The 24,008-nt window shown below is 41.5% G+C and overlaps 2 protein-coding genes across 3 annotated transcripts; both read left to right on the top strand.

Annotated features, from left to right (window-relative positions):
- Window positions 1–1,060: 1,060 nt before the first annotated feature.
- On the top strand, window positions 1,061–23,625 carry TXNDC12 (thioredoxin domain containing 12). Of its 2 annotated transcripts, none has more exons than XM_036863718.1 (7): window positions 1,061–1,281; window positions 10,865–10,925; window positions 17,226–17,278; window positions 18,079–18,152; window positions 19,767–19,836; window positions 20,608–20,691; window positions 22,776–23,625. In XM_036863718.1, the coding sequence occupies exons 1-7, from the start codon at window positions 1,185–1,187 to the stop codon at window positions 22,853–22,855; spliced, it is 519 nt and encodes a 172-aa protein (XP_036719613.1). In that variant the 5' UTR covers window positions 1,061–1,184; the 3' UTR covers window positions 22,856–23,625. The 2 variants fall into 2 exon arrangements, with proteins under 2 accessions (XP_036719613.1, XP_036719621.1); XM_036863726.1 differs by lacking the exon at window positions 22,776–23,625 and adding an exon at window positions 22,354–22,761 and having other exon boundaries at window positions 1,073–1,281.
- On the top strand, window positions 11,998–14,283 carry KTI12 (KTI12 chromatin associated homolog). Its single transcript, XM_036863705.1, has one exon. The coding sequence runs from the start codon at window positions 12,644–12,646 to the stop codon at window positions 13,706–13,708; it is 1,065 nt and encodes a 354-aa protein (XP_036719600.1). The 5' UTR covers window positions 11,998–12,643; the 3' UTR covers window positions 13,709–14,283.
- Window positions 23,626–24,008: the final 383 nt, after the last annotated feature.

Here is a 24,008-nt window from a genome sequence, read left to right as displayed (position 1 = left end):
ATCCCGGGAGCCCATATACGAACTACAAAGCCCAGGCTGCTCTGCGCCTCCCAATAGAAAAGCGGCAGGTGCCGCTGCATTCTGGAGCTTGCAGTCTCCCTGGTGTTCCATTGTGTCCGTTCCTGCAGTTTGTAGGGAGCCTAATAAAAGGGCTGTGTGTATTTTTGTTTGGATGTCTACTTTTGCCGGATGTCTTTAACTAGGAATTAAGTACGCACTGTCGAGCTTAACTAGTGCGGACTCACGAGTGTGCATACTCAACTAGTCTCCACTCAGGAGGAGACACGGGAAATTTTGACCTGTTTGTCATGCATCAGAGAGGAAAACTGAGAAATTCTTAACCCACGAATTTTAAAAACAACAGAAACAAATAGATTTAACCAGAAGAAGCTTTACACTCTAAGTGCCTGCAGTAACTTATGTCTTGGTGCCCTGAAGAGCTAGGTCAATTTTGCAATGAGAGGTTCCAAGTTTGGTTTTCTCAGAGCTTGCATCAGTTGATTGCATCATCCCTGAGTGGAAGAATTTGGGGTACAAGGAAAAATAAGGTGCAGTGCTTCTTCTCCAGCAGGATGGGGCATTCTTGCAGGCACGAGACCATGCACCGCAGAACAGACTTGCCAGGTCTCTTCGAGACTCGAGCAGGAACCTAAGAATGAAATGCGGTTGTCTGCCTTTTTTTTATTTGCGAAGGGGGAGGGGTGACCCGAAGCCAATGGGCACCCCGCCCACTGTTGGGTGCTGCTGACTTCACAGATCAATAATTTGCGTAGTGAATATTAAGTGCAGCGGTTTTTTGGGGGAGGGGCTAGCCTGCAGGCGGAGGCAAGCAGCAACGGTTCTCCCGAGCCTCCTCCCCATCCCCCCACTATCTCGGCCCATCTTTTCTCTCGGTCCTCGGACTGAAAGTCCGGAACCTGGGAAAGCAACTAGCGCTCAAAAGCAGCCCCCACAACCTTCTTCGTCATCTGCACCTTTAAACTCTCACTTCGTCCCAAATCGGACCCCGGAGGCACCACCCACATCCGTCTAACGTCACTTCCTTCAGGGTTAGAAAAAAAAAAAAAAAAAAATCTGGGAACGAGAGCGGATGGGCTGAGCCGCACTTGGGAAACCGCGCGGACTTTCTGCTAAGACTCGGGCCCTACGTCTGCTCAGCCCCGTGGCTCCGCGCACCTACCACCATGGAGCTGCGGCCTCGTCTCGGAGCCACCTGTTTGCTGGGCTTCAGTTTCCTGCTCCTCGTCACCTCTTCTGATGGACATAATGGGCTTGGAAAGGGTCAGACCGCGTTCTTATCTTAATTTTTACTTATCCTGGGCCCCAGCCCAGTACAACCCTCTTCTTGTTCTAACATGATCCCTTTCCCATTTTATCTCTGTGGCCACGGTAGATTTCTTTTTATCCTCTCGAACTGCTCCTGGAATTTGGGGTAAGGAGTAGCGGGTCTGGGGAATGTTGAGATGGGGAAGTTTTACTTGAGGCCTCCCTGAATTCTTGGGTTGGGGTAAGGAATTTCCCTTATATTAGGAAAAGCATGTTTAAGAGACCAGCATAGTGCCTAGCACTTGGTAGGTCCTCAGGCACCGTTACCTTCCCTCCTGGGAGAAATAGGACCTTTGGGGACCTGTATATTTAGACCTTTGCCCTGGGTCTGAAGAGTCCCCTCCTCACCTCTTCTTTGAAGAGCTAGGTTACTGCTTCCTTACCTTGGAGCGAACAGCACCTGTATCCTAGGGAGGGGTGACTGGCACAAAAGGAAGGGCCAGATGAAGGGTCAAAGGTCTGATGTTAGAGGGTCACCAACAGTTGTCCTTGGTTCCTTGGTGTGGTTCAGTAGGTGTGTCTGAAGAAACTGAGTGCTTTTGAAGAGTGAGGGGGCAGTGGTTATGAATGGAGAATAAGAGGTGTGACCCCCTACTCCATCCATCCCATTACCTACATCTTTATTTGAATTCAGGGTTTTATGCTTTTTCTAAGTGGTTGTGTGGTAGCATGCACTCCCCTCCCTTTCCTTTTTTGTTTTTTTGTTTTTGTACTGACATTGTTGTATGGAATGTCTCTGCTGCAGTCCTGCTGTTGTTAATTGTGTTTTATCCTCCCTATTTACACATTTATTGGAGGGTGATGAGATTGGGTGGACATTCAGTGTGCCTGAATGCAATCAGTCCTTCATTCAGTAAATACTTTTTGATCACCTACCGTATTACAGGCATGGTCCTAGGCACTAGGGATATATCAATGGATAGGACAGACAAGGTTCCTGCTCTCACAAAGCTTATATTCAATTCAGAGAGACAGAGAGTAGACACATGAACAAATTAATAGGCAAGATAATTTCCGCTACGGATGAGTTCTGGGAAGAAAATGAAACTGATTGAGTAGAAAGGCTGGGGAAGGATGAGGGAGCTGGCATTACTTGAGCTAGGAAGGTCAAGGGAGACTTCTCTGAGGAGGTGACATGTGGGTTTCCATCTCAATGATGAAACTGCACAGTGAATTCTGTTGAGCCAGAATGTTTTAAGTACTGACAGTCCCATTTTAAAGCAGATTATTGTATATTTAGTGTAAAATTTTACATAATGAAGGAGACAGAAGAATGTAGTGTTAGGAGTGTGGGTTTAGATTTGAGTTTTAATTTATTCTGCCACTAACCAGCTGAGAGGCCGAGGGCAAGTTGCTAAACTTCTCAGAACTCAGTTCCTCATCTGCAAAAGGGGCAGAATAATAACTACCTCAGACACGCAACAAATAATTTACCCTGTTCCAGTTCACTGTGTTAGGTGTAGGCAATACCTTGGAGTCACGTATTCAGTATTCCTTGTTAGACATTAAGCTCTGTGTGGTTGTTCCAGTTACCATTGCTGCATAATAAACCACCCCCAAATTCAGTGGTGTAAAGAAATCATTTTATTATGCTCATGATTCTGTGGGCTAGGAATTCAAACAAGGCACAGTGGGGAAGGTATATGTCTTGGTTCCAAGTCTGGGGCCTCAGCTGAGCTGGTTACTTCTACGTGTGGTCTGTCTTCATGGGCTAGTGTGGGCTTCCTCACCATATGACAGCTAGATTCCAAGAGTGAGTGCCCTAAGAGAACAAGATGGAAATGCATGGCATTTTTATCATCTAGCTGTACAAGTCACATAGCATCACTTCCACTGTACTCTGTGGGCATGTTCAAGGGCAAGGGACATTAACCACACCCCCTCCATCCCCCATGGGAGGAATGTTGAGGTCCCATTGTAAAAAGAGCATGTGGAATGGGAGATATTGTTGCAACCATCTTTGGAAAGTACAGACTGCCCCAGTAAGGTAGGACCATTTCTGTCTAATTTGTGCCCAGGAATATTTGTTGAAACAAGAAATGAATGGTACACATGATCGTTGAGATCCCTGTCTTTTTTCAGCTCATGGTCTGAAGACTGTCAGGACAAGTAAGCAGGCAGTTACATGACACTGTGATATGTACTATGAGCAGGGAAATAGCAGGTAACTTAGGAGCATATAGAAGGGCAACCTGGTGTGGGGGGGGCTGTGTTGTGAGGATTAAACGAAAAAACAAAAGGTATTTGATATGTGTCACAAACTTAGAAAAGTGTTTATTTAATGTTTATTATTATATCCTCCCAAAGAAGAATATTGAATTGTTCCTGAAAGGAATTAATAATATTTCAAACTGTTTTTGTTTGTTTGTTTTTGTTTTTTTGTATCTTGTGGGTATGGTTTCTTGGAAAATAGATTACAGCTCACCACCCACATCCCGAAAAAGTGCTACCCGGAGCAGTGATGAGTAAGATTTCTTCCCAGATGTTTAAGTAGTTTTGACTCTTTCCAGAAGATGGCCTGGTGGTTTGGAGAGAGGAGAGACGGAATGACCCTACTGTTTTCATTAAGAAGAGGAAGTACAGTGGTGTGGTGTGAGCACTGGATAGAAATCAGGAGGCCTGAGTTTTAATCCTGGTCAGACTATATAGCCAGCTCTCGTCTTCCCTGGGGATCATTTATTACATGAGAGAGCTGGGACTAGAAATGATTCCTAAGAGTCCTTCCAGCTCTAACATCCTAGAGTTCTAAAATAATTTTGTTGTTTTCCATGTGCTAAAAATCTGGAATATGTATCACCTGTGGGGAGGAGTGTAATGATTAACATTTACTGTATATTTGATGTATTCCAGGAATTGTTCTGTGCATTTTTCATGTATTGACTGGTTTAATCCTCATAATAACCCTCTAAGATAGATAATATATTTTTTTTCCTTGTGAAGTTGACATTTTACTAAATAAATATTTTCATTCATTAAGATATTATTTTTTCAATATTTTATTACAGTAGTTTTCAAACACATAGCAAAGTTGAAAGAATTTCGCAGTGAACAACCCCCTTATGTCTACCTCCCAGGTCTACCATTGATGTCTGACTATCCTTGTCCTATCATGTCTCTCTCCATGTAGTCATCTATCCATGTGTAAATCCATTTTTTTCTTACAGCATAGATAATATTTTTTTATCATTATCCCCATTTCACAGATGAAGAACCTAAAATGGGAAGCAGGAGTCACATAGCTAGTAAGTGGACCAGTTGAGATACGAATTCCAGAGCTTCTGTTCTCAGCAATACACCACTCCTGCTCTGAGTGCAGAAACTCCTTTGAAAACTTTAAAGGAGAAATGAGAAAGTTATCAGTGGGGGCGGTTCATGTGCTCTCCTGCCTGAAACAGAAATGGATGGCTTTGTCAAGTCTCAAATGCAAATTTGGCACTGACACGTATGGAATGTTTACCTTCCATACTGTGACCTATTCACAGTCACACCAGCCCTATGGGACAAATATTTCTGTTAGTCATATTTTGCATACGGGAAAACAGCAAGTGGCTAAACTAGGTCTGTTTGATGCAGACAGACTTCATTTAGCCACTGTGTTATTCCACCTCTTAGGTACAGTGTTCCCTGTTTCAGAGACTTGGCTGCCAGTTCTGGCACTTAACCTTTTGTTTTGTCAGCTGGGAGAGGGTGGATAATACTTTTCTGATGTCCTTAGCTTACACTCATGAGAACAATTTGAGCATGAAGGGCTTGGGAATTCTGATGTAAATGCTGTGTTTGGAAATTGTCACTTTCCCTTTTTTCCCCCTTTTTAAATTAATGTTTTAGGGCAGGAGCTGCTAACATGGGAGCTTTCAGCTCACTCTGCAGATAACTGGAGTAAATAAAGTGTCTGTGCAGGTGATACTTTAGGAAATTGGACTGTCTTCAGATGTTCCACGTTGGCATGGGTGTGAGTGTGGGTGTTGTTGGGGAGTAGGTAGCAACACGGTAAGCACTGTACCTTTTCAAGTTATTTTTGAATGGGAACATAAGGACCCAGGTTTTCCAGACCTGAAGTCTGTGTTTTCATTCTGCTTTCGCGAAGCCACATTCCTTTATTCCTTTATTCATTTTTATCTTTGCTAGAGAGTCAGTGAAGTATCGTGAGCAAACTACAGACTCTGGAACACCACCACCTAGGTTCTAATCCCAGCTCTGGCACTTACTAGCACTGTAGCCTTGGGCAAGCTATTTAACTTCACCTTCCATATCTGTAAAATGAAGGCAATTAAGTTTCTTCCTCATAAGTTTATTGTGAGGATTAAATAATTTAATACATGTAAAGGCATGAGCAGCAATGGCTGGCATATAATAAATGCCATAATAGTGTTAGTCATTAATGCTATTATATTATCGTAATTATAACATAGAGTAAGCACTCAAAAAATGATGGTGCTGACTATTACTCATGAAAAATTCCAATGTACTTTTTAATATGAATTTTCAAAGAAATTTTATACACGTAGTGAACTGTTTCAAATTATACCTCTAGACTTACTCGTAGGGATAATGTAGTAGGGCAGCCAGGGGCACTGGAAAAGCATTTTAATTAGGAATCAGACTAAATTCTGGTTGTGGCTTCCTTTGTGGTCTTGGGTAGCCTCTTCCTTTTTCCAGGCCTTTGTAATATGAGAGGATTAGACTGATCTCTAAGTGTGTGCTGTCCGATGAAGTAGCACTAGGAATATGTCACTCTTAATTTTTAAATTAATTAAAATAAAATAAAATAAATTCAGCACCTCTGTTGCATTAGCCATGTTTCAAGTACTCAACAGCTAATAGCTACCATATTGAACAGTGCAGCTATAGAAAATTCCATCACTGGAGAAAGTTCAATTGAACAGCCCTGCCCTAGGCTCTCTCTTAGCAATAACCTCCTATGACTGTAAGCTTTGTTAGCTAGCTTCTGAGTAGTCCATGTTTATGGAGAAATTTTATTTTGCCTGATAGTAATCTAGCTTCCCTGACTTTCTTTTGGCTGACATTTGCCTGGGATATATTTTTCAATCATTTTACTTTTGACTTTTACAAGTCCTTCTGTCTTAGGTGTTCTTGTAAACATAGAGGCAGTTTTTTTTGTTTGTTTGTTTTTTTAACCAAAATCTGACAAATTCTGTCTTTTAACTTTAACTGGCAAGTTTAGTTCACTTATGTTTGTGGTGATTATTGACAGAGCTGGTCTTATTTCTCTCATCCAATTTCCATTGCTACTGTTTTTTCTATTCTTTTTTGCTCTTTTTTGCCCTTTCTTTGGGGGTTGAGTATTTGCTGGTTCTTATTTTGCTTTATCTCCTTTATGAGTTTGGAAGTTGGCACTCTAGTTCTTTTCTTTTAGTGGTTACTTTTGAAATTTTACTCGCATATTTAACAAAATCTAACATTAATCTCTTAACCCCCCAATGGTTAGTGGGCCTTAGAATATTTTAACTTCAGTCTCTTCCTCTTTCCTTATAAGCTGTTGTTGTCCAATATTTTAGTTCTCTCTCCTTTTTTAACTCTATAAATTGAGCATTAAAATTTTTTATAGAGATAATATTTAGATTTATCTACATGTTTACCAGTTAATTTGCTCACTGTTCCTTGTATTTAGACTTTCTTCTGGAATCACTTCTTTCCTGAAACATGCCTTTTATCATTTAGTTTCTCTGGTTTTCTCCCAGAGGACTATTTCGTATTTACTTTTGTCTCTTCAAACCTCCAATACTTCCTCCACAATCCTTGCTTTCAGCCAGTCACCACGCTTCCTATTTAACAGAAGGTAGAAGGACTCGGAAGAGACCTTTCAAAAATTGTCACCATGAGATTTACCTACCTTCGAGCACCAGTATCCATGTGTCCTTCCTTTCCTGTCTTTACTGGATGAACTATCAGGGCGCCTAGCAAAGGCTAATCCCTCTACTTGAGTACTAAATCCCATCTCCTTTCATCTACTCAAGATATTTTCGACTCTCCCTTTTAGTGCTGTATCATCAGTTTTCCTACCTTTATTATATCATTTCTATCAGCTTTGAACATCCTATACTTTTCTCCATATTGAATAAAAACCTTTCATGGACTCACAGCTCCCTCTAGCAATTGCCGCTGTACAGCAAAATTCTTTAAGAGAGTTGTGTGTACTTGTTCTCTAATTCTTCCCCTGGGCTGTCTTGATCTTGCTCTAATCATCTTTTCATCCTCGCTCCTCTATTGAAACTGGTCTTGTCAAGGTCAGCATTATTCTCCACTTGCTAAAGCCAGTGGTCATTTCTGATTTAATAGGAGCATTGGTGTCAGTGGATCATCCTTCCTTCTTGAAACATCTTGGAAACACTTGGCTTCTGGGATTCCATGTGCTGCTGGTTTTCTGCTCATCTCACTGGTAGTTCTTTCTCATGTCTTTGGCTGGTTCTTCTTTATCTCCCTTAACCTGGGAGTGCTCCAGGGCTCCTGGACTCCCTCTTCATCTACACTCACTCCCATGGTGATCTTATTCAGTCTTAAGCTTTAAATAACATCCGTATGCTGATAACTGTCCCTTGAATTCCAGGCTCAGATATTCAGTTGCTTATTCAGCATCTCTACTTAGATGTCTAGTAAGCATCTCAAAATGAACATTTCCAAATCCAAGCTCTTTAATGTTCCTTTCTAAAACTCACTCCACCTACTCTCTTTCCCATCTCTATTAACGACAACTCCATTCTTCTAGTTGCCCAGGCCAAAAACCTTAGAGTCATCCTTAACTTCTCTCACCCCATATCCAGAACAAAATCCTTTTGCCTTTACCTTCAAAATATGTCCAGAATCTGATAGGATCTACTCCCTCTACCACCACAGTTGGTCCAAACCACTGTCATTGCATGCTTGGATTATTGCAATTACCACTTTCCTAGTCTCTTTTGTTTTTGCCTTTCTCTCCTGTATTAGTTTGCTAGGGCTGCAATAACAAAGCACCACAAACTGAGTGGCTTAAACAACAGAAACTTATGGTCTCACAGTTCTGGAGACTAGAAGTTCAAAATCAAGGTATTGGCAGTATCAGTTCCTTCTAAAGGCTGAGGGGAGGGTCTGTGCCAGGTCTCTCTCCTTATAGATGGCTGGGTTCTCTCCCTGTGTGCATATCTGTGTCCACATTTCCCTTTTTTATATGGACACCATATTGGGTTAGGTCTCACCCTGATGACCTCATTTTAACTTGATTACCTCCATAAAGATCCTATTTCCAAATAACGTCACAATCTGAGGTACTGGGGATTAAGACTCCAACATATCATTTTTGGAGGGACACAGTTCAACCCATAACACTTCCTTTAGTCTGTTTTCAGCACAGAAGCTAGAGCAATCCTGTTAAAACAGAAATCACATCATGTTACTATTGATACTTCGCTCAAAACCCACTAAGAGCTTAGTAAAAGCCAGAATCTTTATAGTGGCCTATCAGGCCCTGCATTGTCTACTCCCTCCCTTGCTTCTTTGTCCTTACCTCCTTCTGCTTTGAAGGACAGCATTGTTTAGTGCTTAAAACTAAGGAATCTGGACCCTGAGCGCATAGGTTCATTTTCCAGCTCTGATGCTCATTAGCTGTGTGAACTTGGGAAAGTTACTTAAACTTTGTGCCTTGGTTTTCTCATCTGTAAAATGGTATTAATAAGAGTACCTACCTCTAGGGTTGTTGTGAAGATGAATATTGGTAAAGTACTTAGAATAGTGCCTGGTATATTATATTAATAGCAAATACTTGTAGCAATTCTCCAGTCCCAGACACTGTTCTAAATTCTTTTTTGTTGTTGTTGTTATATTCATTCATTTCTTTTAGTTTTTAGATTCCACATATAAGTGAAAACATACAGTATTTGTCTTTCTGTGTCTGACTTATTTCACTTAGCATAATACCCTCCAGGTCCATCCATGTTGGCGCAAATGGCAAAATTTAATTCTTTTTTATGGCTGAGTAATATTCCATTATATATATATAAAGTATATATATATATATATAAAATTTTTTTTTCTTTTTAGCCACACTGTGCGGCTTGTGGGATCTTAGTTCTCTGACCAGGGATTGAACCTGGGCCACCATAGTGAAGGTGCTGAGTCCTAACGACTGGACTGCCAGGGAATTCCCCTGTATATACCACATCTTCTTCATCCATTCATCTGTTGATGGACACTTAGGTTGCTTTCATATCTTGGCTGTTGGTAAATAACGCTGCTATGAACATTGGGATGCATGTATCTTTTTGAATTCATTTTCGATTTTTTCCAGATATATACTCAGGAGTGGAATTGCTGGATCACATAGTAGTTCTATTTTTCATTTTTAAAGGAACCTCCATACTGTTTTCCACAGTGACTGTGCCAATTTACATTCCCACCAACAGTGTGCAAGGGCTCTCTTTTCTCCATATCTTCTCCAACATCTATTATTTGTTGTCTTTTTCAAGATAGCCATTCTGAAAGCTGTGAGGTGATATCTCATTGTGGTTTTGATTTGCATTTCCCTGATGACTAGTGATACTGAGTATTTTTCCATGTCTGTATTGGCCATTTCTGTGTCTTCTTTGAAAAAATGTCTATTCAAATCCTCTGCCTATTTTTTAATTGGGTTGTTGATTTTTTTGATATTGAGCTGTATGAGCTGTTTATATAGTTTTGGATATTAACACCTTATAGGTCATATTATTTGCAAATTTTTTTTCCATTTTGTAGGTTGTCTTTTTGTTTTGTCAGTGGTTCCCTTTGCCATGCAAAAGCATTTAAGTTTAATAAGGTCCCACTTGTTCCTTTTTGCTTTCATTTCTTTTGCCTTAGGAGACTGGTACAAACAAATATTGCTACGATTTATGTCAAAGAGTGTTCCACCTATGTTCTCTTCTAGGAGTTTTATGGTTTCAGGTCTTACATTTGGGTCTTTTTTTAAAAAATTAATTAATTTTATTTTTGGTTGTGTTGGGTCTTCACTGCTGCTTGTGGGCTTTCTCTAGTTGCAGTGAGCGGGGGCTACTCTTCGTTGCGGTGTGAGGGCTTCTTATTGCGGTGGCTTCTCTTGTTGCAGAGCACGGGCTCTAGACATGTGGGCTTCAGTAGTTGTGGCACACGGGCTCAGTAGCTGTGGCTCACGGGCTCTAGAGCGCAGGCTCAGTAGTTGTGGCGCATGGGCTTAATTGCTCCATGGCGTATGGAATCTTCCCGGACCAGGGCTTGAACCCATGTCCCCTGCGTTGGCAGGCGGATTCTTAACTACTGCACCACCAGGGAAGTCCACCATTATTTAATTTAATCTCCTTAAAAACTGAATTAGGCTATATTATCTCCATTTTACAGGTATGAAAACTGAGGCTTGAGGTATAAGACTGTCCATGGTCCCATACACCTAGAAAGCAGTGGATTTGGGACTTGAATACCATGCTTTTGACAAAGGAAAGCCTTTTTTTTATGAGTATCTTGTGAACATGCCACATTTCTTTCTTGGGTCTTTGCCCTTTGTTCATGTGTGAATGTTTATGAGGCTCTTTCCTTCCAGGTTTTGGAGATCACATTCATTGGAGGACACTAGAAGATGGGAAGAAAGAAGCAGCTGCCAGGTACAAGATATGGTTTTAGGTTACTTATGGTGGTAAAACACTTTCCAGCCATCAACTTAGCATTAATTTCAGGTGAAGGATTATGCCAAGGCAGAGCAATGGAGGGGCTGCCTGATAACAACAAAAATATAATACTACCTAACATTTATTAAGTGCTTACTATGTACCAGACATTGAATTATGTGAATTAACTCATTTAATTCTCACAACAACAACTCTTTTGAGGTGGGTACTGTTGTTACCTTCATTTTACAGATGAGAAAACTAAGGCACAGATCAGTTAAATAACTTGCCCAAGATCACACAGCTAGTTAAGTGGTGGAGCCAAGATCTGGACCCAGACACTCTGGCTTCAGAGCCTACACTCAACCAGTAAACCATACTGCCTAATAGTCTCAAGTTGAATAGTCTTAAGTTCCAAGTAGGTTTAGTCTATGCACAGAAGACTTATACAAAGGAGGAGGAAAAGGCAGAACAGGGGAGGAAAGGCTAAACATTGATCTGAGTGCTTTATATTCATTAATTTATATAATCCTCACAAACTATGAGGTTGGTTCAGCCTGTGAAATAAGAACCATTGTTATTATTTTACAGGAGAGGAAATTTAGGTACAGAATGGTTATATAACTTGACAATAGTTTACACAGCTAGTAAGTAAGTAGCAGAGCCAAGACTTGAACATTCTCTACTATACTGTACTGGAGAGATACAAAGATACAATGTATGTGCACTTCCTTTATACACACACATCCTTGCACAGAAATACTCACACTTCTGCACCTACCAAACTATAGTGCTTGCTTTTGCTAGAACAGATCCTACAGCTTCATGGCTCTGAGCCTCATACCTTATGCAGGAGTAGGGTTGCCAGATTTAGCAAATAAAAATAAAGGGTGCCCAGTTAAATTTGAATTTCAGGTAAACAATAAGTAATTTTAAATATGCCCCAAGTAATATTTGAGACATACTTATTTTAAAAACATTTTTTGTTGATTGTCTGAAATTCAAATTTAACTAGGCATCCTATATTTTATCTGGCATCCTTACCCAGGAGAAAAATTCCTATTAGTTTTTCACTTTCTAAATCAAATGACTATTCCTAGGTAAAGTCTTTGGCAATTTTTGTGGGCAGTTTGTTTTTCTCTTCTGTACTTTTACAACCCAACCTACCTCTATCCATTAGACTGTATGTTATTCTGCTTGTAGGTGCCTGACTTTTCCCATTCAGACCCTTGCTCTGTGGGGGGGACTGTTTTATGTTCATCTCTGAATTCCCAACCATGAAGATATTGAATGATTGAAATGGTTATTGAATAAACAGTTACTGAATGTTATTGGCTATGAGGAATGAAGGGGAACTAGTATTTGTGAATTGTCTTCCATTTGCTAAATATAGTGCTGATTGTTTGGCAATATTTAATGCTCTTTAAGGCTCCGTTATAAATTGATGGACATAGTCTTTGGCCGCCAGGAGATCACATTCTCCTGAGACGTATAACATTTGACATAAATAACCGATGCCTTTCTAAGCTCCATCTCCTTTCGGAGAGAGCAGGACGTGGCTCTCGTTGGTCTAGAACTCCTGTTTCCATAGCAACAGAGGTCCTGTAAGAGTCAAGGGAGGCAGGAAGTGTAGCTTGCATTTCCGGTTTGCGTCGGAGCCGCCGGCAACCCGGAAGTTGACGTTGCGCGGTTGCACATGGCCGCGCCCTGGAAGGATGCCGCTCGTGGTGTTTTGCGGGCTGCCGTACAGCGGCAAGAGCCGGCGCGCGGAGGAGCTCCGCGTGGCACTGGCGGCCGAGGGCCGCGCGGTGTACGTGGTGGACGACGCGGAGGTGCTGGGCGCGGAGGACGCGACAGTGTACGGCGATTCGGCCCGTGAGAAGGCCTTGCGTGGCGCCCTGCGAGCGGCCGTGGAGCGGCGTCTGAGTCGCCACGAAGTGGTCATCCTCGACTCGCTTAATTACATCAAGGGCTTCCGCTACGAGCTGTACTGCCTGGCGCGGGCGGCGCGCACTCCGCTCTGCCTGGTCTACTGCGTAAGGCCAGGCGGTCTGAGCGTGGGACCGCGGGTGGCGGGCGCGGATGAGAGTCCGAGCCGCAGTGTCAGTGTGAGTTGGAGGCCGCGAGCTGAGGAGGGAGGGAGACCTCTGGCGGCGGGCACCGGTGTCCTCGGGGAACCGCAGGCAGTGGACTCTGTAGTAAATGGGAGAGCCCAGGCAGAAGTACCTAAGGAACTGCAGCGGGAGGAAACCAGGACGCCAGATTCTCCAGCTCTTGTGACTTCGGAATTCGAGAAATCTGCGGAGCATGTGTCAGGTGCCTTTTACCCTCCCGAACTTCTGGAGGCCCTAGCGCTGCGCTTCGAAGCTCCCGACTCTCGGAACCGCTGGGACCGGCCCTTGTTCACCTTGGTGGGCTTAGAGGAGCCGTTGCCTCTGTCAGAGATCAGAGCTGCCTTGTTTGAGAACCGGGCTCCTCCACCCCATCAGTCTACACAGTCCCAGCCACTTGCCTCCGGCACCTTTCTGCACCAATTGGACCAGGTCACCAGCCAGGTGTTGGCAGGACTGATGGAAGCTCAGAAGAGCGCAGTCCCTGGAGACTTGCTTAAGCTTTCTGGCACCACAGAGCACCTGCGGTTTACCCGGCCTTTGACCATGGCAGAACTGAGTCGCCTCCGTCGCCAGTTTATTTCCTACACCAAAATGCATCCCAACAATGAGAACCTGCCTCAACTGGCCAACATGTTTCTGCAGTATCTGAGCCAGAGCCTGCACTAACCAGAGCTGGTGGGGGAAAGTCATGGCTCCTTGTCTAACCACTGCACTCTCTGTTTCTCTGGGAAGAATAATCTGAAGTTCTGCAGAATATATTGATGCGTGGAAATAGAGCTATTGTGACTGATTCACTCGTACGTTTCTGAATGCCTCTGTGCCAGGCCTTGAGTTTACAGCATAAATTGAGACTAGAGAGAATGGAGAACTAGCTTGGAGGAGCTTGGCAAGTTTCTCTAGAGGACAGAGCTCCGGTGGACAGGGTTTGCTTAGATTGGGTTCTACTTGGGATATCACATACCACTGATTTCCCCCATCTGAATTGTGGGAAAGCAGACTGGATGGATGAATTGTTTTAAAATAATTGTGAACAGAACTGAAGATGACACAGTTTTGCATCTGTACTGGCCCTTTTTTCAAACCACAGATTTTTGAGTACTGTGCCTACTTTTTGCTAGTCTCTGTCCTAGGGCCTGGGATCACAGATAGATCCACTGGTTTCTGTCCTTGGGAAGCTTTGATTCTAATGGTGAAAGACAAAACCACTAGATTGTTTCATTTAATAAAATCTTTTAGATGAAGACAGTGTGCTGGCATTTCTTTTGCTTTATGTTCTTCATGTAATTTACTTAATGTAACATTTTAGATACACAGGTATCCCTGTTATGCCTTTGATCAAAAGTACTTTCATAGTGCTGGGTGAGAGTCTCCATGCTTTGGTCTTAACCTAGAGTGACTGTTATGACAACTCCCATAACTGGGTGCTTCATTCTGTTTTTCAAGACAAATAGCACTTTAAGCTTGTTTTTCATTTTTTTCATTGATTTCAGTAAACAAATGGTAGGTACCTACCTTAACAGTGCTTGTGTTTTTCAAAGATGTATTAGATACATCTTTGCCCTTGAGAAGTTAGTAGTTTAGACAAGTAAATGGGTGATTAGGTCTTTGCCCTTGAGAAGTTAGTAGTTTAGACAAGTAAACAGGTGATTAGAGGATAAAAAGGACTGGTGGTTAGAATGCTTTGGGATCCCACAGGAGGAATAGGACTAACTAGCTGTTGAGAGAAGGTGGTTTTGGGGAGGCTTCACAGAGGTGTTTACATTTGGACTGTCACTCTAGAGCAAGAGTCAGTAAAGGGCCAAACAGTAAATATTTTAGGCTGTGAGGACCATAGGGTCTCTGTTGCAGCTTATCAGCTGTGCCATGGTAGCACAAAAGCAGCCATAGACAATAAGTATACAGATGAGTGTGAATGTGTTTTAATAAAGCTAGTTACACTGAAATGTGAATTATATTTAATTTTAATATATCACAAGGTACTATACTTCAGATTTGTTTTTCAAACATTTAAAAATGTTAAAAAAAAAACATGTTTGTATATGTTTGTATATCATTGCGGTACAGAAGCAGGCAGTGGGCTGGATTAGGCCTGCAGACTAGTTTGCTTACCTCTGCTCTAGAAGGATGAATAGGAGTTTGCTTGGGAGAAAAGAGAAAGCAAGACATTCTAAACTGTTCTGTAAGTGCACGGTGCTGTTAAAAGGATGGGCTGCCTTGGTGATTATTTCTTGCTTATCAGGTTATCTGGACCACCTTTTGTTTCTGATATATGAGACTGAATTCCTGCATGAAATGGAGGTTTGGACTAGGCAGCATCTAAGGCCTCTTCCATTTTCATTCTCAAATTCCAAGTTAGTTGATTATCGGTTGATTGGGTTTAAACCCATGGATTCTGGATTGCTGTTCTAAATTGAAGTAGACGATAGTGGTCAGAAAGAATATTGATTCTGGAGTCAGACTTACAAGTTAACTACTAAGTGGCAGAACCTAGAATTTATGTGGCCAAATGTTTAATTTCTTGGAAGTCTCAGTTTTCTCATTTCTATTATGAGACCATTACCTTAGGATTGTTGTGAGGATTTTTTTTTTATAGATTTATTTATTTATTTTTGGCTGCGTAGGGTCTTCTTTGCTACGTGCGGGCTTTCTGTAGTTGTGACAGGGGCTACTCTTCGTTGCGGTGCACAGGCTTCTCATTGCGGTGGCTTCTCTTATCGTGGAGCACGGGCTCTAGGTGTGCGGGCTTTGGTAGTTGTGGCACGCAGGCTCAGTAGTTGTGGCTCGCGGGCTCTAGAGTGCAGGCTCAGTAGTTGTGACACACGGGCTTAGTTGCTCCGCAGCATGTGGGATCTTCCCGGACCAGGGCTCGAACCCATGTCCCTGCATTGGCAGGCAGATTCTTAACCACTGTGCCATCAGGGAAGCCCTGTTGTGAGGATTTAAATGAGATAATGTGTGTAAAGCACATACAACAATGTCATATAATAAATGTTTAGCACATTTGGCTATTATTATTATGGCTATGTAGATCCTACTTCTTACCTAACCTTGTCCTGCTCATTTAGTTTATAAGCTATTACAAGTATTAGAGGCACCATTCTGTCCCAGATTTGTAGTAGGCCTATGATGAGATAGCTGAATAATTCATTTGACACTTATTAAATTAATTTATATATATTTAGAATAGTACCTGGTACACAGTAAATGCTGTATAAGTTTTTGCTACCAGTAATATTATTCTCTATATTAGGTGTAGGGAGTATAGAGACAGCTAAGAGTTCTTTCCTTAAGAAGCTCTAAGTAAATAAAAAGATACAGTTCAATGTGGTAAATGCTGTGATAGTATTGTACAGCATGTGATGATGTGGTGATATGGGGGTTGGATGATGGAGAAAGCCAACGTCTGATTACATAGGACCCTTCTACAAGTCAGCATTTGAGCCTTGAGAGCGTAAGAGCTTCAGCTGGCCAAGACTGATTCAGGTGGAATATGTTGCTTATTATTTTATGAAATAAAAAGCTTTTTCCTCCCTGATTATAAAAATTACACTTAATTGGGAATTCTCTGGCGGTCCAGTGGTTAGGACTTGGTGCTTTCACTGTCGGTGCTTGGGTTCAATCCCTGGTTGGGAAACTAAGATCTCACAAGCCGCATAGTGTGGCAAAAAAAAAAAAAAAAAAAAATTACACTTAATTGTAGAAAAATTGGAAAATACAGGAAAAGTATAGTAAAATCCACAATCCCATTATCCAGAGATAACCTCTATTATGTTTTGGAACATTTCCTTTTAAACTCTTTTCTACATATTTGTATAATTTAAACTATAGATAATAATTATATTCTAGCCTTTAACAGTGTACCAATGAAAAATTTTAATGTTTCAGTGGTTATATAACCATAACATTTAGAAATGCTGTAATTTGTTTTTTTCTTCTACAGTCTTTTCTCCCTAGCTTTAAAGCCCAAATTTGCAGAATTTACTGGAATGTCAGAACTTAGCAATAATTTTGTTGTAACAGTCCACTATTATTGAATAGATTGTCTTAAAATTTTTCTTATTGAAATTATACTACATGAACATCCTTGTACATTAATCTTTGTTTTCATTGGTTGGTCATTTTATTAGAATATATTTCAAGAAGTGGAATTACTAGATTATAATTTCTTCATTTTGTTTTGAAGTGGATTACCCCTGATGGTGATTATCCATAAGTCCTGGTGCGGAGCTTGCAAAGGTAGGTGCAAATGATCAGACCTCAGATGTGTTCTCAAATATTAATGTTTAAAAAATATTAACACTGACTTTGGCTCAGCACTGCTTATTGCTTGAAGGAATACCGAAGAAATTTATGGTACAGATTCCCTGCCCTCAAGAAATTTGCAGTTGTATTTGTAAGGGGTTGGAGGGTGAGGCAATTAAGATATGGTTATGTAGAATATGGGATTAGGTGCTACAGTAGTTGTATGGACAGTTGTATGTAACAGAGAGAGACATGAGGAGTGGTCTTACTGGAGGAGGTGGGAACCAAATTAGAGCCCACGTTTTCTTACTTTGTAGCCTGTATTCTTTCTGGTATAGCAGCCTGCCACTTCCCAGTCAGATTTCTCCTTTTGTTTGGTATGCTACACTTAATAAAATCATGTAGGAAAAAGAGTATAAAATTAATGTAAATTGCTAGTTTAATAATATATATACTATAGTGGTAGAGTATTGTTACTCTATTGTCTTTATTACATCTATTCTTAAATAGATGTTATTGAAATACGTAAAAAAGCCAATAGTAATAATTTTTTTGTCAGTATGCTGTTATCTATATTTTATAAATTAGATGAAAGCTTCAGAGAAATAAAGTCAGCCACTTAAGTGTACATAACTATGCAAGTAAATGGCAGAAGCAGGACCAGAATTTAAGTGTCCTGATTTCTGGGTCTTAAGATTAGCAAAAGGGTCAGTTATATGAATCATCTCAGCAAATTAGGGTTTGGGTATGACAATGATGTTTTCTTCTGTTCCAAAATCTTTTCTTCCCCCTAGCTTTAAAGCCCAAATTTGCAGAGTCTACAGAAATTTCAGAACTTTCCCATAATTTTGTTATGGTAAATCTTGAGGTAAGACTTCCAGAGTTTCTCCTTTCTGCTATGATTTTAAGTCTTTACTGTTTTAGAGTTAGCCTCATTGATGGTATAAAATCTTACTCAGCAGAGCTGTCTACTTGTATGTATTTGTTTTTCTCTTGAACTCTAATACTAAGTCTTGCATCAGATATGGTAGAATGCCATCAAGCCCCCATTTGTGGGAGGAAGTAGGAGAAGAAAGATTGGATAAGATGACTAAATTTTAAGGTCCCTTTATTTTTAGCTTATGATTATGACACGTTTTTACATCTTTGTATAACTGAACTAAAGGTGTAGGCCACAATTCCCTGCAAAATATGATTCAGTTGAAACCCTACTCTGTGCTGGGCTTATATGTAGAGCTTCGTTTTATTTCATTAGATATCCTTTATGTACTTCACATTGACAAGATGTCTTGGAATCCCAAGTCAGAATATCAGATCTTAGAGTTAGAAGGGATTTTTAGGCCATTGATGCTATCCCTGTTTTACAGATTGAGCATCTTAGGCCTGAAGGAGTTAGGTGATTTAGTCAAGGTCATAGAGCCTAATAGGTGATAAGAATAGGTTCTGTGACCTAGCTGTGCTGCCTTTTAGGCTGTACTCATCCAATGTGGGATGCTCGGATGCTCTGTGATGATACTCCTAGCCCTGTTTCTATAAAATGATGTTTATTTAAACATAGGACTGGAAATCTTCTGAACACATTACCAGTTAATGTTGAGGTAGCTAAGGGATTGCTTATAAAGCTAGTGGATAGCCTGAATGCTGACACACCTCACTGAAGGCAAAGTTATATTAACTATTTGATATAACTTCTGAAATGGGAATCACACCATAAACGACAAAATTACTACTGATTTCTATGCATCTAAACGCCTCACCACTTTCTGTGGTGAGTTAGAATCACCACTCACAGGAAACAGAAATGTGTTCAGTGAGCGTTCTCCAACTTGAGAGATTTCTTAAAAAGAAAGCTAACTGTGTGGTCATGTCTCCTGGGAGAACTATAACTTCACAATTGTACTAAAATGTTAGTCTCATCAATTCATGCATTCAAGAAAAACTGTGCAAGTCAGTGATGTAGGTATTGAGAATCAGCAATGAACAAAACAGACAAAATTCTTTGCTGTCATTAATTTACATATGAGGAATTGAATATGGGGAGGCAGACAAATAAGCAAAATATGTCAGATAGTGGTAAATGCTATGGCTAAAAATGAAGAATGGAGGGGATAGTTTGCAATTTTAATTAGGTGGTTAGAAAACAAGGTGACATTTGAGCAAAGATTTGAAGCAGAAAAGGGAGTGAGCCATGTGGATGAAGGGGGAAGTGTGTCCAGGCAGAGTGTAAGAGCAAATACAAAAGCCTGAGTGGGGAGCATGCCCAGCTTGTTTAATGACAGCAATAGCAGGCAACTTAGTGTGGTTGGAAAAGACTGAACAAGGGGTAGGGCGTGATGTTAGAGAAGTGCCCAGGTGGCAGGTGAAGTAGGGCCTCTTAGGCCACTGCAAGGACTTAAGGTTTTACCCTGAGTGGGAGGGGAAGCCACTGAAAGGTTTTGAGGAGAGAGGGAACATGATCTGACTTAAGGTTTATACTTAATAGGATGAAGAAGAGCCCAAAGATGAAGATTTCAGCCCTGATGGGGGTTATATTCCACGAATCCTGTTCCTGGGTAAGGTGAAAGGTCTTAATCTGGGGATCCGTGGTACAGAAGGAGAGAGAAATGAATCAAGGCACTGACTCCACCTAGTGAAATTTTATTGGGATGGCTAAAAACAAAAACAAAAACCAGTTTCAAGAGAGAGTGGGGAGTTCCGAATGCCAGAACCTCGGATGTGAAGGAAAACTTTTCCCATTAACTAACTGCTTTTGTAAAAAACAAAAAACAGAACAAAACCCCAAAACTAACTGCTTTTGTGAGCAGTGGGAGAGTAGTGATCATTTATCCATTTAGCAATCGTTTGTGCATCAGGCATATGTCAAGCACTGCTAGGCACTACAGGGACTGAGATAAGCCACAGTTCCCACCCTTGACCCTGTAGTGAGGCTGAAGCAATGGGATTCTATAACAAGAAAAATGTCTTTCCAGAAACAGTTTTATAAAAGATATTTAATGACTACTTAATCTTTGCTCAGCATTCTGCTAGATTCTATGGGGGATACAAATAAAAATATAGATCCCACCATTATCAGACAGAAAAGAAACATGCCAGCAAGAGGGACCAGCATATACCAAGGCATGGTGGGGAGTGAGGGTGGGGGTGGGTTGTGTTCAGGGAATTACAAGGAATTCATTGTGATTGCAACATAAAAAACAAGGGGTAAGGTGGTGAGACAATGGGCTGCAAAGATGGGCAGGTCTCGTCTTCCAGAAGGCCTAGTGTACCATATGGTGCTTGAAGTTGTAACTATTGCAATCCCTCTGCTATTTTGTCTACAATAGATCCCAGTGGCAAGGTGCGTCCTGAAATCATCAATGAGAATGGAAACCCCAGCTACAAGTATTTCTACATCAGTGCTGAGCAAGGTATGGTTATGTTGAGAGAGAAGAGGGAGGGTTGCTGCTAGGTTTCAGTAGGATGAACCACATGCAAGGTCTGTGATGGGAAACTAATTCAACATGTTAGCCGAGCATCTGCTGCATGACTAGCTTTTGGCTAGATGCTGTGTAGAATATAAGAGAAAGATAAGACTGGGCCCCTTCCCTAGCTTTTTATAATCCAGTTGGGAGCTAACTGACCCACAGGAAACTGTGAAGAACTGAGGCTCCCAGAAATAGTCACTTGCCCATGGACCCACAGTTAAAAAGTCACAGAGCCAGGATTTCAGTCCAAAACTTAGTTTTTTTCCACTGCACTAATGCTATTCTTGTGAGAATTCAAAGGAAGGGGAATGCTAACTGTTAGCTGATCAAGTCTGAAAGGTTTCATAGATAGTAAACTTTAACTGGATCTAGATGGATACGGATAAGAATTTGTGTCGACACATATGAAGAGGACATATCAAGTTATGGAAGCAAGGGGTATGTGTGTGTAGGGGGGAGTGTAGCCCAACATGGGGAGGGCGTGAGGCATGCTAGAGGGGATGGTGACTGGGTTGAGTCCTGGCCAGCAGAGGAATGCGGAAAGCATCATTCGAGGCAGAGGGAACAGCGTCAGCACAAACATGTGAGGGAAGATTGAAATCATAAGTCAGTCATGCTTTTTTGTTCTCTAATCCTTGAGCACAATCATTCTAGAGGGAGAGGTTGGAATTCATGCCATGTACTGTCACTGTTTTCCTTCTGAATTTGTCCCTGCCATCTGTAAAAGAGGGTTGTTTGCTAAGTTGCCATGTGTCTCCCATTGCCATGCTGCCAGGTTGTTGATCACTTTATGTTCTGAGTCCTTGGAACTCTTATTTCTCAGGATATGGAGAGGAAAGAGATCTGCAGAGGTTATCCTCTCCTTTCCATGGGTAAGGAGAATGTCATCTTTCCTACCCAAATGCAGATCACTGGAGGTTGGTGTTACAGGGAAATTTTCCACATGGAGAAGGGTAGCTGAACCTTAGGTTCCCAACTCTTTTTTTTTTGGCTGTGAGGCTTGTGGGATCTTAGTTCCCGGACCAGGGATTGAACCCAGGCCCACGGCAGTGAAAGCGCCTACTCCTAACCACTGGACCACCAGGGAATTCCCATAGGTCCCCAACTCTTGACCCTTGAAATTCACTTTCCTTTTAGAATTTCGTGAAGTTCCCACTTCCATCTTGACACCAGCATCATCCTTTAACACATTAGTCCAAATGTGGACACAGAACCCTTTGCCTGAATTCTCCATGGCTCAGCTGACATGAAACTGGAATATTCAAACCTGGTTTTACTAAAGGCTCGGGCAAAACAAAAGGGATGTAACAAACTATACTACCTGGTTTGCTTTCTGAGATCCACAGACTCTGGCTCAGCCTAACAACTGGCCTGCCATTGTATGGGGAGCCTGTACCAAAACAGCTGCCCTCCTTGATGCCCAAGATAGATGAGAAGTTTCATCTTCTGTCTGCCCAGGGCCTGCCTTCCAGGTTTTTCCTGTGCCTGAGAACTTGACTTCTTCCATACATAGTTGATACTAGATATGACCACCTCTTTCAGTGAAGACCATCCTCCCTCCAAGCACACGCACACACATACCAGTGTAACCTGTAACCTCCACAGGAAATGAAATAAATGCAGCGTTCCTCCAGAAGAGATGATGGGGATGGTAGGAAGATGTTTTCTATTCCCTTAGTGTCAAGTGAATATCTACAGCCTGTGACAGGGGTTCAACTCTAATCCTGGAGGGTAAGCCAAAGTAACTACTAACATTTTTGTAAGACTTCATAGTTTATAAAGCACATTTATTATTCATTCTCTCATTTAATTTTTATAATCTGTGTGAAGTAAGTAGCATCACCTTATGAATAGACGAGGAAACAAATTCAAGAGACTTTCCAGGGCTAAAATCCAGAACTAGATCTTGAATCCAGATCCTGTGCTCCTCTTATATTTCTCCTAAAACATAAAAATCTGTATTGGTTGTCACATGTCAAATATTAAAGACCTGCTTCATACTTTTCCCCTCAACCTTTATTTCACAGTTGTTCAGGGGATGAAGGAAGCTCAGGAAAGGCTGACGGGTGATGCCTTCAGAGAGAAACATCTTGAAGATGAGTTGTAACATGAATGTATCCCTTCTTTCATCAAAGTTACTGTTCTGGAAGGAAGGCAGCAGGGAAGGGAATATTGAGGAATCACTCAGAACAATTAAACCTTGTTCCTGCCTACATGGGAAGGGGCCCTCTCACTGTGGAAGAGTTCTGCTGCCAGAAGCTGGTCTCCATGTTTGTGATCCAGCAGAGTGTGGCAGACCTCCTTCTCCTGTCCCCTCTCACCTAAATGTCTCTTTGTCATTGAAGGTAAAGAATGACACCTTTTGACACAAAACTTGAGCCATTTGGAGGTTTACTCCTCACACTGCAGTAGTTGAATCTTTCCATTTCCTCCTGCTTTACTCACCTTAGCGGTGAAAAGAGACCAGAAGCATCTTTTTTATAATGTTAAAATTGCAGAAATAGCTTATCATTTAAAACAACAAGTCCTAAATGTAAATCCGTAATTCTACCCCACCAAGGAGACCAGCCTGTTTCTTCTCTTTTTCTCCTGGGAATAATCTTGGGCTTCTTCCTGTATCCCTTCAACTTCCTTCCTCTTCTCTGGCTTGGCTTCCCTGTTTGCACGCATGCGTGTGCAGGAATGGCTGTGTGCTTTGGACTCAGCCCAGCTGGAAGCATGCTTTCCCCTGTTACTGTTGGAGAAACTCAAACCTTCAAGCCCTAGATGGAGCCATTTTTGTCAAGTCGTCAACTGTATTTTTGTACTGGGGTTAACCAAAAAATATATATATATATTAATTGTTCCATTAAACTTTAATAAAACTTTAAAAGGAAATGTGTTGTGATGGCCTTTTTGTTATTGGAGAATGGAGGGAGGGAGATCATTCAGGAAGAAAACTAACCTTGAGGGCCTAATCTAGGAGCTCTATCTAGGACTGCTCGTGCACCTGCACCTTCCACATTCTAATGCGCATCAGAGCTCTTCTCTTCTACTTTTTAAATACCTGAATTCCCTCCTTCCCCACTGTCACTCTTGTATAGGGCAGGCCTTCTCTACTTCCTAGACTATTTATTGTTGCAGACTTGTAACTTGCCTACTTGCCTCCAATATTCGCTCCTGCAATCCATCCTCCTTACTTCCCCCAGAGTGATCTTTCCAAAACACAGATGTGACCATGTCACTCCCCTGCTTAAAGCCTTTCCTGCCACCCTCAAGAA

The sequence above is a fragment of the Balaenoptera musculus genome, chromosome 1, assembly GCF_009873245.2.
Source record: "Balaenoptera musculus isolate JJ_BM4_2016_0621 chromosome 1, mBalMus1.pri.v3, whole genome shotgun sequence".
Lineage (NCBI taxonomy): Eukaryota > Metazoa > Chordata > Mammalia > Artiodactyla > Balaenopteridae > Balaenoptera > Balaenoptera musculus.
The sequence above is the reverse complement of the archived record's forward strand: the minus strand, read 5'-3'. Positions and strand labels throughout refer to the sequence as shown.

Excerpts from the sequence above, each read along its gene's own strand:
- TXNDC12 (XM_036863718.1), top strand. The coding sequence starts at position 1,185 with ATGGAGCTGCGGCCTCGTCTCGGAGCCACCTGTTTGCTGGGCTTCAGT. Across the intron at positions 1,282-10,864 it reads ACATAATGGGCTTGGAAAGG|GTTTTGGAGATCACATTCAT; the intron begins GTCAGACCGCGT and ends CTTTCCTTCCAG. Across the intron at positions 17,279-18,078 it reads CTGGTGCGGAGCTTGCAAAG|CTTTAAAGCCCAAATTTGCA; the intron begins GTAGGTGCAAAT and ends TCTTCCCCCTAG.
- KTI12 (XM_036863705.1), top strand. The coding sequence starts at position 12,644 with ATGCCGCTCGTGGTGTTTTGCGGGCTGCCGTACAGCGGCAAGAGCCGG.